The following is a 13,864-nucleotide window of genomic DNA, read 5'->3' as shown; positions in this document are numbered from 1 at the left end:
GTTTACAATCAGCTTGCTTCAACGTCCGCTTCACGTATGGGAATAAACAGTACGTATCCGATAAGCGGTGGGATCAATTAATAATGCGGCAACTCGCCCCATCGGTAGCGCGTGCAAGCTTGTGCGTAGCTACCGTAGTGTGCTGGCCGGTTCCCGTTGGCGTCGTCTGACAAATAGTAGCCTTGCTGCAAGGCATAACAAATACTACGACGAAGAAGTACATACACATACATGTAGTAGACTCGAGAGCATGTATCTCAATTGTGCTTAGCTCTCGCCTGACATGAAAGTAAGTTCATACATGTAGTACATGCTGTAGCCAGCCTGATTATACCGTCGACGACAAAGTGTACGGCCATCTCACGCAGAGCTATCGAGCTATTTCACCTTCCTATCAGATGACGGCGTTTCAGCCGTGCAGATCGACTTAGGCTGCATCCCAAACCCGGCACTCTGCACCGCGGTGAATTGCAACGTCAGCATGTGGCGATGCACCTTCATTTAGTTTGCCCCTACGCGAATTCATTCCACGCAATGCCTTCGCTCAGGCCACTTGCATGACCGCTGCTAAGGCTTCATCGTTAATGCTATCCCGCCCATTCTCGTACAACGTGGCTGTCAAGCAGACCAATCTGCTGATCAACGGCAAGTTCGTACCCTCGTCCAACGGCCGGACCTTCGAGACGTTCAACCCCGCCACAGAGGAGAAGATCGCTGACGTGTCGGAGGCTGTCAACGTCGATATCGACGCTGCAGTAGCTGCTGCACGTAACGCGTTCGAAGGTCCATGGCGGACTATGTCGGCCGAAGACCGCGGTAAACTTATCTACAAGCTCGCTGATCTTATTGAAGAAAACATTGACGAGATCGCCGCTTTGAAGGCGCTCGACAACGGAAAACCTTTTCACGTCGCCAAAGAGAACGACCTGCAACTAGTCCTTAAAACTCTTCGCTACTACGCCGGCTGGCCCGACAAGATCCACGGCTCCGTTATCCCCGTATCGGGCCCCTATCTCTGCTACACCAAAGCCGAACCCGTCGGTGTGTGTGCTCAGATCATCCCGTGGAACTTCCCTCTGCTCATGATGGCGTGGAAACTGGGCCCCGCTCTTGCTGCTGGCAACACTATTGTGTTGAAGCCTGCAGAGCAGACCCCGTTGTCTGCTCTTCGTGTCGGTGAGCTGATTGTTGAAGCTGGGTTCCCCAAGGGCGTCGTGAACATTGTGCCTGGTGTAGGGGCCAAGGCTGGTCGTCACCTCGCCCAGCACCCCGATGTCGACAAGGTCGCGTTCACCGGCTCCACGGAGGTTGGCTACCAGATCATGCGCACGTCGCACGTGAGCAGCCTCAAGCGTATCACTCTGGAACTCGGTGGCAAGTCTGCCAATATCATCCTCGATGACGCTGACATCGACCTTGCCATTCAGCAGTCGCAGCTTGGTCTGTTCATGAACCAGGGGCAGTGCTGCATTGCCGGAACCCGTGTGTATGCCCAAGAGGGTATCTACGATGAGTTCGTGCGTCGCACAGTCGAGGCTGCCAATGCTCGTGTGGTCGGCGACCCATTCGACGCCAAGACGGACCAGGGCTCACAGATTGACGAGACCCAATTCGAGAAGATCCTGGGCTACATCGAGGAGGGCCAGAAGGAAGGTGCCAAGCTGCTTGCTGGTGGTAAGCGTCACGGAAACAAGGGCTGGTTCATTGAGCCCACCGTGTTCGCCGACGTGACTGACGACATGACCATTGCTCGTGAGGAGATCTTCGGCCCCGTCATGTCCATTCTCAAGTTTAAGACCATCGACGAGGTAATTGCGCGTGCCAACGACCCCGTCTACGGTCTGGGCGCTGGTGTGGTGACGAGCAACATCGACAACGCCATCAAGATCTCCAACGGCATCCGCACAGGAACGGTGTACGTGAACTGCTACGACGTGTTCGACTCGAACACCCCGTTCGGTGGCTTCAAAGACTCGGGTATCGGTCGGGAGAGCGGTGAGCTGGGTCTGCGCAACTACTTGGAACACAAGACGGTGATCATCAAGCGCCCGGAGGACTCGATGCCTTAAGTGAATTGCTCTTTGATGTTTAGTATCTGTAATCGACGGTAACTGCTTCTCCACTCATGGCGACTGCTAAACTACTATTCTGACAATCCTACAGTACTGCAGAGTTCTCTATTCATGTCGAGAAAGAGAGTCTGGGAACATGCTATTAATAACAATGCCGACCGCAGGATGAAAATTGTACAGATGTATTTAATGGCTACACTTCAATTTTGCTTTTTCGACAGTAAAGTGTTTTTCACACGGCTTAAACACCCAGGTTTTTAAAATAACATTAAGTGGAATTTTGGCTGAAACTTGAATTTTGCAGTAATACTGGGTTTTAAAGGCCTGAGTAGCAAAAGCAAAAATACCGGTCCTGTCCAAATGCATACCTCGAAGTTTACTAAATCCCCAAACACCCGTTCCATTCCGCATCCTTCTCTCCCGACGCAGAGACTCAGAAAATCTGCGAAACAGCGGACGATCACTCCGAGTCCTCGTCTTCCCCTCCCAGCACCATGTCGGCAATGAACCTCAGCCGCGAGCAGCAGAACGAACTGCTCTTCGTGGGATTCAACCAGGACAGCGGTGGGTCTGCGCCTTACGCATCTCTTAAATAACTTCTTTCTGATGCCTTATCTTTGGTCGTGCAGGTTGCTTCGCCTGTGGCACTGACTCGGGCTTCAAGATCTTCAACTGCGACCCATTTAAGGAAACGTTCCACCGAGGTTCGTACTCCCAGGAGACTTACACAATGGCGCTCTTTAGTCTCAGCTTTAGATTTTTCTGCAGACTTCTCTAATGGCGGTATTGGCATCGTGGAGATGCTCTTTCGCTGCAACATCCTGGCCATTGTGGGAGGCGGACGCAACCCGAGATACCCTCCTAACAAGGTACCACCAGACGGACGCTCCTGCCGAGTGCAACACGCCGTGCTGACTAAAAAATGCCTCATCAGGTTATGATCTGGGACGACCATCAGAGCCGCAACATCGGAGAGCTCAGCTTCCGCAGCGAGGTGAAGGCCGTCAAGCTGCGTCGCGACCGGTACAGTGTGCTACAGTGAGTATACAAATGACAATACGTGTTCTAATATCAAGATTTTGTATGTTAATAGCGTGGTGGTGGTGCTACAGAACAAAATCTATGTCTACAACTTCTGTACGTTATCGATGTGGGTTTTTGCTCATTGCTGTATTGTTTTTAGCTGACATTTCTTTTTCCTACAGCGGACCTGAAGCTCGTGGATCACATCGAAACCATTGCAAACCCCAAAGGTCTGTGCGCACTGTGCCCGAATCCATCCAACACGGTCTTGGCTTGTCCTGGAGTGACTCGCGGTACCGTCCGCATTGAGCTGTACGACCTGCGGAAAACTACGCTCATCACTGCTCACGAAGCCGAGCTGTCACAGGTGCGTCTATTGATTGCAAGGTTTCTTTGCGGGTTTAATGGGAAGCGAGAGCTCATTTCTGAATTCTCAGATTTGCCTGAACCTCGATGGCACACGGCTAGCAACGGCATCGGACAAGGGAACACTCATCCGTATCTTTGATACTCAGAGTGGGCAGATCACGCAGGAGTTGCGGTGAGTGGCGGGAATAGTCCAACGAGAGACCTGAGTGGACGACCAAAATGACTAATGCGGCGTTACACGCTTGAAATATTGCAGTCGTGGAGCAGATCGTGCGGAGATCTACAGCATTTGCTTTAGCCCAACTGCTCCTTTGCTCGCTTGCTCGAGTGACAAGGGTACAGTGCACGTTTTCTCGCTGACAGCCGAGGGTTCAGGCCACAGTTTCTCGTCCGACCCGACCACGATGGGAAATGTTCCGTCCCAGAGTATGCCGTCCCACTTTGCAGCTGGAAGCGCCCCTCGTAGTGGAGAGGAAGACGGCACGGAGAACTCCAAATCCAGGTACTGCTGTTGCTAACTGAGAGCTGGAGTTTGATGGGATTCTAAGCGTAACTGTGGCAACAGCTTATCATTCATGCGAGGACTGCTCCCGAAATATTTCAGCTCGGAGTGGAGTTTCGCACAGTTCCGTGTACCAGAGACTCGAACGATCTGTGCGTTCGGCACAGAGAAGAATACCATCGTTGGTATGTGCCACTTTATTGAAGTCTCCCGAGCTCATTTATGGCTGACTATTGTGTTTTATACTATCAGTTGTGGGAGCGGATGGGTCATTTTACAAAGCTGTCTTCGATGCCAACGGAGAATGCCAGAACACGTCTTACTCCAAGTTCATTCAGTCCGACGAGGATGAATAGACTACTCGCCTATCCTGAGGTTACTATGCTCTCCAAACGTTGTGGTTCTTGCGCAAAGGAGCTGCATGGGGCTACGCGATCAACAGCGTACACGTTGTTGACTATGCCTGTATCATCTTTTATTGCAATTGCTTCCGTTGCCAGTTTGATTTCACTTTTATAGGTTATCAAATTTCAGTTCGGGTTTCAAATTCTTAAGGAAGGTTTTGTGTTGTATTTGCTCATTTGCTTCTTATTCTCTGTGGAATGGCCCCACGCCCTTAGCAAATGATCCTCTACTACATATGTACGTGTAATTAGTCGCCGTGGATTGTGTACTTCTCGCGAACAACGTTAGGGTCATACTGCGGGCAAAAAAAACAATTGTCAGTTAGGTCTCTATAATATCACGAGAGAAATTCTCATGACGCCCACATACCACTTCCCACCGACTGGCTGGAAAAATGTGCTTGTTCTTCTCGTACCAATACCGATCAACGACTTTCCCTGGGTGCGACTACACAAGAGCGACACGTCATTTAAAAGATATCACTAAAGCATGATCAACTGCACTTACCTCATCCTTTTCAACACGTCGGTCCTGCAGAAGGCGAACATCGTCGTGCACGTCGAAGTGGAAGAGAGGCCCACTTTTTCCACGAGCTTTGGTCACAATCAGATCGTAGAAAGAGTAATGCTGAAAATTAAAGCAACAAGCAAGTTAATTTGCATCCCAGCTTCTCAACAAGCACAAAAGTTGCTTACGTGAGGAATAATTAGATCCTCCTTGATGTAGATCAGATTTTCAGCACTGACACCACGCAACTCAGCGAATTCGGTCATCAGTTGCTGCTTGACAAGCTCGAGGTACTTGCCGATTGTTGTCTTCTTTGGGATCTACAAAAGTAAGCAAAAGGTGAAGCCTTTCTAGTTAATATTTACGACACTAACACACATGGCGTTCTACAAACCGTGATCTCCCGACGGTGTCCAGAGCCATCCCAGTAGCTATACGTTACTGCAACATCTTCATCTACATCATGATAGTCATTAGCAACGGGAAGAAACACAGCTCACCGCCCAGCGATACGTACTTTTGATGCGTTCTTGCTCCACTTCCCATTCGACACGAAGCTGCTGTCGCTCACGAGCCTCCTCTTTTTCGCGTTCCTTGTCGGGTAAGAAATCCGTCTCCACATTCGGATTCTTGATGCTTTTCTTAGCGCGTGTAGGCCTCGTAGTCTCCTCCTCGTCTGCGTCATTGTCGTCCATGTCGAACGACAGTGGACCCATCTTTTTGGCTTTTCGTTTCTTCTTCTTCTTCGGCTCCTTCTGCTGCTCCTCTGATCTATTGTCAGTAGAGCCGACAGCCCCAAAGATACAATAACCCATCAACACATCACCTTATCGTTTAAAACTGCTATAATACGCACTGCACATCAACTCGAGAGCTTTTGCGGTTCTGGAGGTTCTCGCGCTTCTTTCGAAATTCCTCTGCTGTCACCAACCCCACCGTTTGACGCTATACGAATCCACTAATAGCATTAGCGTGGAGATGAAATAATGCACAACGTCAAAACATCGCCAAGACATGCCTTGAACTCGCTCTCGTCGTCGTCCTGGTGCGACTGGAAGTTCTCGTCGATGCGCGTTCCTCGACGGTTGGTCTTTTCGATGTCCAGGCGCTTGGCTTCGTATTCCTTCTGCTGCATTTCGCGCTGCTTGCTCAGCTTCGAAGCCCTGGACCCGGCCACGTTGCCCTCCACTGTGTGCGCGCCTGAAGACCCATAGCGCTCGATGCCCGTCATCGTAGCAAAAATGCAAAATGTGCATGTTCACTCTGGTAAGTACGATTTAAATCAACGTATCCACCTAAGTACGAAGCTGAGATTACAAGAATCACGATGCTACGGAGGCTCAAGGCTTCCTCGGACGCGTACGTCTCCTCGCCTATCGAGGCTTCAGCGGCATCTAGTCGTATTCCATGACGTAGTGGAGGTAGTAACCTTTGTATCGATGTATTATGATTTCATAGCTCGCAGCCGTCGCCAACTCAGACGTCGGATGATTCCCTGACTCCGAGCGATCAAAACAACAGCGACGGCCCCATGTCGTCGCTGCAGAAGTACCGGTCGCAGACGATGAAGGACTACGGGCTTATGATTGAGTACAAACACCTGCGTCAACACGTCCCCAGTGGAATCTACGTTTTGCCTAGCTTCGACCACTCGCGTATCTGGTACGGAGCCATCTTCATCCACGCTGGACTCTATCGCAATGGCATTTTCAAGTTCACCATCTTCCTGCCCGAGAGGTAAAGTAAATCTGTTTAGCATTCTTCTGAATGCGAAGACACTGAGTGATTGGGGTGCTCCTTATGCTGTAGCTACAACGGACCGGGTACATATCCACGCATCGTGTTTAATACCAACGTCTTCCACCCTTACGTGTACGAGGACACAAAGGAGCTGGATCTGAATCCGAAATTCCCTGAGTGGGATCCTGAACTGCACTACATGGTGGCAGTTCTCACCTACCTCAAGGGCATTTTCTACATGAAGGACTTCCCCGACTTGCCTCAAGTCGCGAACGGCGTTGCGTTAGATATGTACGTCGCCAAAGTTGTTAAGAGTATCGGGTGGGAGCACTTGCTAACTCTTTATTTTTATCGGGCTGAGAAGGTTCCGGCATGATCCGGAGAGCTACGTGAATAAGGTGGAGGAGTGTGTCGACGAGTCGCTCACGAACGTTTACAACAACGAGCAAGGCTCCACGATTCGCTTCACTAAGCACAATCCGGCTCACGACAACTTGCGACAGGAACTCTTCGCGCAGTTGGATGCAACGCCAGTACGTCTCCTTTTGCCAGCCTTATTTAAACTTTCAGCTCCTAACTGAATGTGCCATTGCAGCCCGCAACACCGCAGACGCTAGAAGAGAAAATGGCTGCCCCACCTTCGACACGGTCACTGTCCATCGTAACGGCCGCCGCAGCGGAAGGTGCTTCTGGTCAAGCTACTGCCCCTGCAGATGAACCGATGCCAGAGTAAATAGGGAAAAGTATGTTGAAGCACATTTCATTTTGACAATTTTCTGATTTTGACAAAATGTCGCGTCTCAAATTATTTTAACATTAAATGCTCAAAATTTGTAAAAAGAAAACAAGCTTGATAAATCTCTCCTTTCTAAAAATCAAGGTTAGATTTTTACTTGCAAAATTGGATTTTAGCAGTGATTTTTGTCAAAAAAAATCAAAGGAGTGAAACTTCCCAATTCGTAATTTTGCTTCAGACACGTCTTCAAGAGATGCCCGCAGCCGTAGCGAGCGAGGCTGGTTTGGGCTCCAAGGAGGACGATGCGCGACTGAACGAGCGCATCTCCAAGGCGCGCTCGGAGCTGTCAGAGCTGCACAAGATTATGGCCAAAGACGACCGCGACCGTCAGTTCCGCGAGAGCAACGGCCCCGCTTCACGCACTCGAAGTCGTACAACCGGTAGCGGCTCCAACTCACAGCAGGACGCCAAAAGACCGGCACCACTGGATGTGAGCTACCAAACGTCACAGACACTACGTAGCGCGTCAGCTGAGCGGCTTATGCAGCTCTCACACACAGAAGATGCCGTGCGCTCAGACCGCATGAAGATGGCGGAGCTCTCGGATGAGCAACATAAATGGACGACCGCAGAGAAGGAGGCAGCAGCTCCACGCTCGGGTAGAGAGAGAATGAGTCCCGTGAACAGAGTACGAGCCAACCTGACGCCACGTCGCACCACAGCCAAGGACTTGAGAGAATATTCCACAGACTACGTGCAACAAGCGCTGAATTTTGACAATGTTACGGACGACGACGAAGACGACTCTGTGTCACCCACACGACCAAAATCTAGCAGTATGAGGCAGCTTAATGAAGACATGGGGCGAGAGCTTGTTCAGGAACATGCAGAAGAGTACGGTGGGGTGAGGACGCAGCAGGATCTACGCACCTATGTGCGGCAAATGGAGGAAACCATCGCTCAACTTGTGCAACAGAAGGACGAATTAATGAGGAACCAAGAAGAGTTTGACAAGCAAGCGAGCGGCATCTTCCCGTCGCTGGAAAACTTAAATCACCAATTGTCACAGATCGTGCAGGGAAAGCTACTGCAGTCGGGGCAGTCGCACAATAACGAGGATGTTATAAACCTGCACGAAGACATGCTGGATGAACTACGGGTTCAACGAGAGCAGTTGAGTGAGCTTGAGGCTGACAGCAAACGCCGCAAATATGACGCAGAGCTGCAGGAACAGGACCGAGCCATTGAGATCTCGCAGATTAAAGCGGACATTATCAGCGTTGTGGCAAGCAACAAAATGCGCGACGAGCGCACGGAATTCATGGCTGATTCATTCAAGAAACTCCAACAGGAACTACAAGAAGCGGTCAAGAATATGGTACAGCGCTATCAGTTGCTGGACAAGAGGATCAACCAACTCCAGACTCCCATGGCACAGCCTCGCCTTGTGGTATGTTTGGCCTTTGCTTCGCTCAGAAATTCATTGGACTCATTAGTTTCTTGTGTGAATAGGGCCGCAAGTCGCAACGAAACACTCTGCTTTTCATTATCTCAGTATTGTTGGGACTTGCTTCCGTAGCATTTGGATCCCTCTTCTTTATGAACAGCGGAGAGTGCGGAGTGGCGGAGCGGTGCTACCCGCTGATATAACACCCAAATTCTACGATCCCCCTTTTTAACGACAGACTTGCTACACCGATTTTCTGATAACAGTGTGTAAAGTACTAAGTACTCATTTGTCATGGGACTACAAGCTATCCACGGATAGTAGAAGGAAGACTATCCTTGCTTCACCTTGAAGATATGAATCCCCAGGATTGTGGCGAGCTCTGTGGAGAGGAAGTAGATCATGTGCAGATACGCCGCTAGTGAGATCATGAAGAAGAGCTGCACCACAGAGCTTTCGTGGCCCTACGAAATGCGACGGATCGAACAGAGTTATAAGGTGCTAAATTGATCCAGCCCGAGACAAAACGTACCCAAGGCACAATGCCAACCACCAGCAGAAAAGAAACGACAAGTTGGATAATAAATGTCTTGCGCAACAGCCAATACGGTTCATCGCACATGTGCGAGAGCATCATGTGCATCACCATCTACAATCAAAAAGCATAGCGTCTTACAGTTAGCATAAAACGAAAAAAAACATGTGAATAAATCGTGCTTACCTTTGCGAATAAGAGCCCCACAGTCCAGATGAGGAGACGTGGGTGGTCCGTAAACACATCGGAGGGCGACCAAAGCACCCAAAGCCCAGACAGGAGCACGAGCGCGACAAAAGGCGTAATGCCGAACAGCGCCGCAGCGCCATCCTTCGCCTTGCGCTCCATGGAGCGAATTGCAATCACAGCTGCATACACAATAAACGCATTAAATAACTTGCACAAATTCACTCAAAAGAATTGAGACCTCACCGCTGAAAACACACTGAGCAATACCAGTAGTGAGCGAGCCCAGGACGACCACGTGTCCGTTGTTCAGTTGAGGAAAGACGATGTTCGGCTGCGTCCACACATTCGGACCGACGATAGCCGTACCGATGTAGACCGAGTATATGAACAGTAACCCTTCGTTCGGTCCATTGACGGTCGGAAGTGCCAGCGTGCCAGTGTAGTATTCTTCCCACGTCGCCATGAAGAACACCATAGCCGGCGCGAGGAACATCAACAACGACTAGCGAAAAAACACATCGAAATGAATTGTGTCAGCAACCTCACACCCCGTCGAACTTGTCCAATACTCACCCAGTACGTTGGTCCAAGCACAAGTGTCGATGCAAATGTGCATGCACTGACAACCACATTGAGTGCGTCGCATCCATGGTCGAATAGCAGGCCAAGAGGGGACGAGTTGCCCGTCTTGCGTGCCTGCTTGCCGTCTGCCACGTCCAATACCTGATAGAACAGCAGCGAGAAGCCAGCATTCGCGTAGACCCATCGCGGCGCTTCCTCCACCATATTCGGCGAGTACCTGCAGCAACAACTCCAGTCAGTCTGCCATGAAGAATTATTCGCCCTGTGCAGCGCCTTACCAGAGCATAATCACGTGCGATAAGATAACGAGTGACAGCGCTCCGATAGTGATGGCATTGGGCGCTAGTCGTGGCGACAGCACGTGGTCAACGAGCCATTGGGCCAGCGGGGAGATCACGTTGCTGTACAAGAGCGACGCATCGCTGCCGCTGTAGTGGTAAGTCAAGATGCGCTTCACGCCATCCTCCGTCACATAGCGGTAGTTCCGCTGCTTGGTCTTAGGCTCTGGCTGGGGCTTGGGAGCCCCGGGTTCAGCCTCGGTCGGAGAAGGCTTCGCAGCAGCAGCGGCAGACCTCGTAAGCACCATCTTTAAAATGCTGCGTATCTTACCGTAAAGCGAAAAAAATGGCTACATGTACCCTTGGTGCCAGTTAAATCGGGTTAAGTTCTGAAACCGATGGCAGAAAATGTGATGGACCTTGCTCCTTGTAATTTGGTGTGTGAATGGTGTGGTGCTGGATCTCTAAGCGACGCGTCTCAAGCCCAGATGTGTGGATCGAATGACGCCGTGTGTCTGCATGGAGACTGCATCGTGGAGACCACAGAAGGAGCCGCATACGAGCGTTGCCAGTGCGATTCTATGTACTCTGGGACGCAGTGCAGCTTCCGAGCGGAAATGGTGTATTTGGAAGTGCCTTTGGCGTGCACGTTAATGTTCATCCTTCTGGGTATTGGCGTCCTCGTGACTGGAAGGACGCTCGAGAGGCTGCGCTTCGAACAAGCTAAAAGGGACCCTTTTACGTTTCCAAGGGGCTGGAAGGACTCGCCAAGGTTATTCTTTGGGGGTCAACTACTGCGTGGAAAGTGGACAGGGCCAACGCGAAAAGGATTGCCTGCCAAACCCGCTAGAGGTCACGTTTTAGAGAATATCTTCATCTTCTTCGTAATTTTGATGGAATTTTTGCCGTGGGTGCAACTGGTAGCACTGATGTTCTTACCCGTGGTTCCGTGGCCGAAAGATAGTCGACGAATGGCAGAAGTATTGCAACTTTCGGTGCTGTATCCGCTGTGGGGTCATCTTGATCCAAGCCAATTCCCAACGTACATGCTGTACCTGTCATTAGTATTCGTTCCTGGAGTTTTGCTGATTGCTTGTATGCTCGGTATAAAGAGATTTCCGCTGTTCAAGCCGCAGCCTAAGAACTCACCTGCCGAAGATCTGTGCACGCTTGCGCTTCGTTTGTATAGTGAATGGGCTACTTTGCCCGTTATGATAGGGCTGCTGTTGCCCTTGGAGTGCGGAGTTATCGGATATAGCAAGGTCGACGGATCGATAACAACGCTTCCTACGCTGAATGGCTCGTGTTTCACGGTTATCCAAGGTGGGATGGTCGCTGCAGGAACAGCCATGCTCATTTTCTACTACGCTGCAAGTTCTGTTATCTTGCTACAATTGAACTGCGAATCTTCACCTCCCGAACCAACATTATGGACACACGTTCGCTACACACGAGTGGTACAAGTTCTTAAAGCACCACTTGCAATGGTAACTTGCCGATGACAGATAGAATTGGTGTGGTTGATCAATTTTAACGTACTTTATGCCAGAGTGTTGTGGGCTCAATCAATGCCAACGCGCTACTGCTTTGCTCAAGCTGTATGGTGGTCTCGTACGTGACTGCGATCTACTACGTAGTAGGCATCAAGAAACAGAGGTTCTAATTGAGCTGTGCGACATATAGGCTGACTCTAGGTATTATCAATGCGACGTTAAAGCCCTGCATCCTTTCGCTGGTGAGAACGAGAGTAATGGTAATGGCTTCTGGTTGTTCCAGCCCATGTTGAAACCGTGAACCCTTTTCAGGTCAACGGGATTCGACTGGCCGGCGCTGTAATGGCATTTTGGACCAGCATGCTCGCCCTTGTTACCTCTATCATTGATGATCCTAGCGCAACAATCGTGTACGAGGTACGGACAGTTGCAATCTTTGCTAGTAAGTGTATTCTAACCTCCTGTGCTCAGGCTTGGACGTTGGGAGCTATCGCAATCTCGGCAATATGTATCCCCGGTTTGTTTCTCTATCACACCGAGGAGTTCTGGCTCCAGCTGCTTGCCTCGGTTGCGAAACAGGTCGGAGTTTCGTCACTGGCAAGAACCTCAAAAGACTCCAAAAGTGCCAAGGTGGCCGATGTCGCATTACGAACGGAACAAGCGGCAGCGATCGGTTTTCGTGCTGGCCTCCCGAAGCTCATACCCAACCGGCGATCCAGCGCGGCGGAGAAGCTGCGTAGTCGGTCGAAGCGTGGGAAGCTGACAACTTCGGTGGAAGCCACCGAATAGTAGCGAATGATCATGCATTTGAAGGCGTTTACACTGCTCATGACCCCGCGACTCCCGGGGTCGAGAGGAATGCCTCCGTCTGGAATGGCTTAGAGTCTCAGTCTGAGACGACGCACGGCGCGATTCAATGTGGCGAACTTCGCCCTCAAACAGTAGCGTTGCACTCTGGTGTATTACTGTATACATGTTCTTGCTGTAGACAGGGACGGCGGTCTGATTACGAGCCTAGGAGCATGTCGCGCCAAAAATCTCTAATGGCTGCACGGTGCAGCCGTCTTCGTGGTGGCGGCGGTGACCATCGGGTGCTGGAAGACTTGCTCGAGCAAGTTGGCTAGCAGGGTCTTTCGATGCAAGTGTACTGTAATACATGTAGGGGGTTCTTACGTTCCAGCGGAGCCCCTCCTCGTGTCGTGTCTTTGTTTTTGGTCGGACTCTACTTTGAGCGTAAACGACCGCCGTCAACAAGGCAGCTGCGCAGCGCTGGGCTTGCTGAAAAACGTGGAATTGATTCCAGGAATTCCAGGAATTCACAGCTTTTAATTTATCAAATATCCTGATTTATGGCGAAGGTGTCGACAATAATGCGGCGGCGGTGGCAGTTTACAGAATGGAGCCAACTCACTTCCGCCTGGCGAAACAACAAGACGCTTTTGTGCACTTCAATCCACTTGGCGGCTTATCATTGGGTAGCCTGGAAGGTGCATCGACAAGTTCTGGCGGCGCTGTAAATGGTGACAGCGATGTAATCGTCGTCGCTACGGATAAATAGTCTCGGTCAGAACGCGTGGCTCCAAACCTCATCGACCTACCTATTAAAAGAGTAAAAGAGAAAGAGTTCATGCTTTCCAGCCTCGTCGATTGTGGGACGGCGGGTCATCATCAAAACTGTGCTCGCAAGTGTTCTGAATAATATTCAGTGAATATCGTCGAGTACATTTGGTGCGATCGACAAATGTTGCAATATTAAGGTGTCTCTTGCCTTCAACATGGCCCTGATTATTGTAGTGTACATGTATCTATCATTAATCCAATGCAGTAGTACAGCAACTGCGGCATAGTCTACAGGCATGGATACACCACTGCCTCGATTTCCGAGCACTTCAGTTTTCTGGAAATGGCCTAAGCCTCGGAGAAAATCTTATCCGATTTACTTCCCTTGTGAATCCTTGTATTATTCATAACTCTCAAGCTTAAAAC

At 50.3% G+C, this 13,864-nt stretch overlaps 7 protein-coding genes across 7 annotated transcripts; 5 read left to right on the top strand and 2 right to left on the bottom strand.

The window, feature by feature from the left end:
* Positions 1-584: 584 nt before the first annotated feature.
* PITG_18012 (aldehyde dehydrogenase, mitochondrial precursor) lies at positions 585-2,069 on the top strand (the record flags this gene model as incomplete). The annotated part of the gene is made up of 1 exon (XM_002997898.1): positions 585-2,069. The coding sequence occupies one exon, from the start codon at positions 585-587 to the stop codon at positions 2,067-2,069; it is 1,485 nt and encodes a 494-aa protein (XP_002997944.1).
* Positions 2,070-2,487: 418 nt separating this feature from the next.
* Positions 2,488-4,538, top strand: PITG_18011 (uncharacterized protein; the record flags this gene model as incomplete). The annotated part of the gene is made up of 10 exons (XM_002997897.1): positions 2,488-2,636; positions 2,702-2,776; positions 2,841-2,941; positions 3,007-3,095; positions 3,166-3,209; positions 3,278-3,462; positions 3,533-3,636; positions 3,721-3,966; positions 4,030-4,151; positions 4,219-4,538. 10 exons carry the CDS (start codon positions 2,567-2,569, stop codon positions 4,320-4,322), a joined length of 1,140 nt encoding a protein of 379 aa, XP_002997943.1.
* An 80-nt stretch (positions 4,539-4,618) lies between these two features.
* PITG_18010 (uncharacterized protein) lies at positions 4,619-6,109 on the bottom strand (the record flags this gene model as incomplete). The annotated part of the gene is made up of 8 exons (XM_002997896.1): positions 4,619-4,666; positions 4,741-4,818; positions 4,879-4,998; positions 5,067-5,198; positions 5,273-5,334; positions 5,396-5,649; positions 5,735-5,823; positions 5,882-6,109. The coding sequence occupies 8 exons, from the start codon at positions 6,107-6,109 to the stop codon at positions 4,619-4,621; spliced, it is 1,011 nt and encodes a 336-aa protein (XP_002997942.1).
* Positions 6,110-6,856: 747 nt separating this feature from the next.
* On the top strand, positions 6,857-7,351 carry PITG_18009 (uncharacterized protein; the record flags this gene model as incomplete). Its single annotated transcript, XM_002997895.1, has 3 exons — positions 6,857-6,909; positions 6,980-7,151; positions 7,214-7,351. 3 exons carry the CDS (start codon positions 6,857-6,859, stop codon positions 7,349-7,351), a joined length of 363 nt encoding a protein of 120 aa, XP_002997941.1.
* Positions 7,352-7,607: 256 nt separating this feature from the next.
* Positions 7,608-8,862, top strand: PITG_18008 (uncharacterized protein; the record flags this gene model as incomplete). Its single annotated transcript, XM_002997894.1, has 2 exons — positions 7,608-8,804; positions 8,851-8,862. 2 exons carry the CDS (start codon positions 7,608-7,610, stop codon positions 8,860-8,862), a joined length of 1,209 nt encoding a protein of 402 aa, XP_002997940.1.
* Positions 8,863-9,133: 271 nt separating this feature from the next.
* Positions 9,134-10,693, bottom strand: PITG_18007 (CDP-alcohol phosphatidyltransferase, putative; the record flags this gene model as incomplete). The annotated part of the gene is made up of 6 exons (XM_002997893.1): positions 9,134-9,265; positions 9,334-9,450; positions 9,523-9,704; positions 9,769-10,027; positions 10,099-10,324; positions 10,386-10,693. The coding sequence occupies 6 exons, from the start codon at positions 10,691-10,693 to the stop codon at positions 9,134-9,136; spliced, it is 1,224 nt and encodes a 407-aa protein (XP_002997939.1).
* Positions 10,694-10,873: 180 nt separating this feature from the next.
* Positions 10,874-11,887, top strand: PITG_18006 (uncharacterized protein; the record flags this gene model as incomplete). The annotated part of the gene is made up of 2 exons (XM_002997892.1): positions 10,874-11,688; positions 11,761-11,887. 2 exons carry the CDS (start codon positions 10,874-10,876, stop codon positions 11,885-11,887), a joined length of 942 nt encoding a protein of 313 aa, XP_002997938.1.
* Positions 11,888-13,864: the final 1,977 nt, after the last annotated feature.

Source organism: Phytophthora infestans, genomic scaffold (genome assembly GCF_000142945.1).
Source record: "Phytophthora infestans T30-4 supercont1.65 genomic scaffold, whole genome shotgun sequence".
In the NCBI taxonomy this organism is placed as follows: Eukaryota; Oomycota; class Peronosporomycetes; order Peronosporales; family Peronosporaceae; genus Phytophthora; species Phytophthora infestans.
Note: the sequence above shows the minus strand (reverse complement) of the source record. Positions and strands in the feature narration are given on the sequence as shown.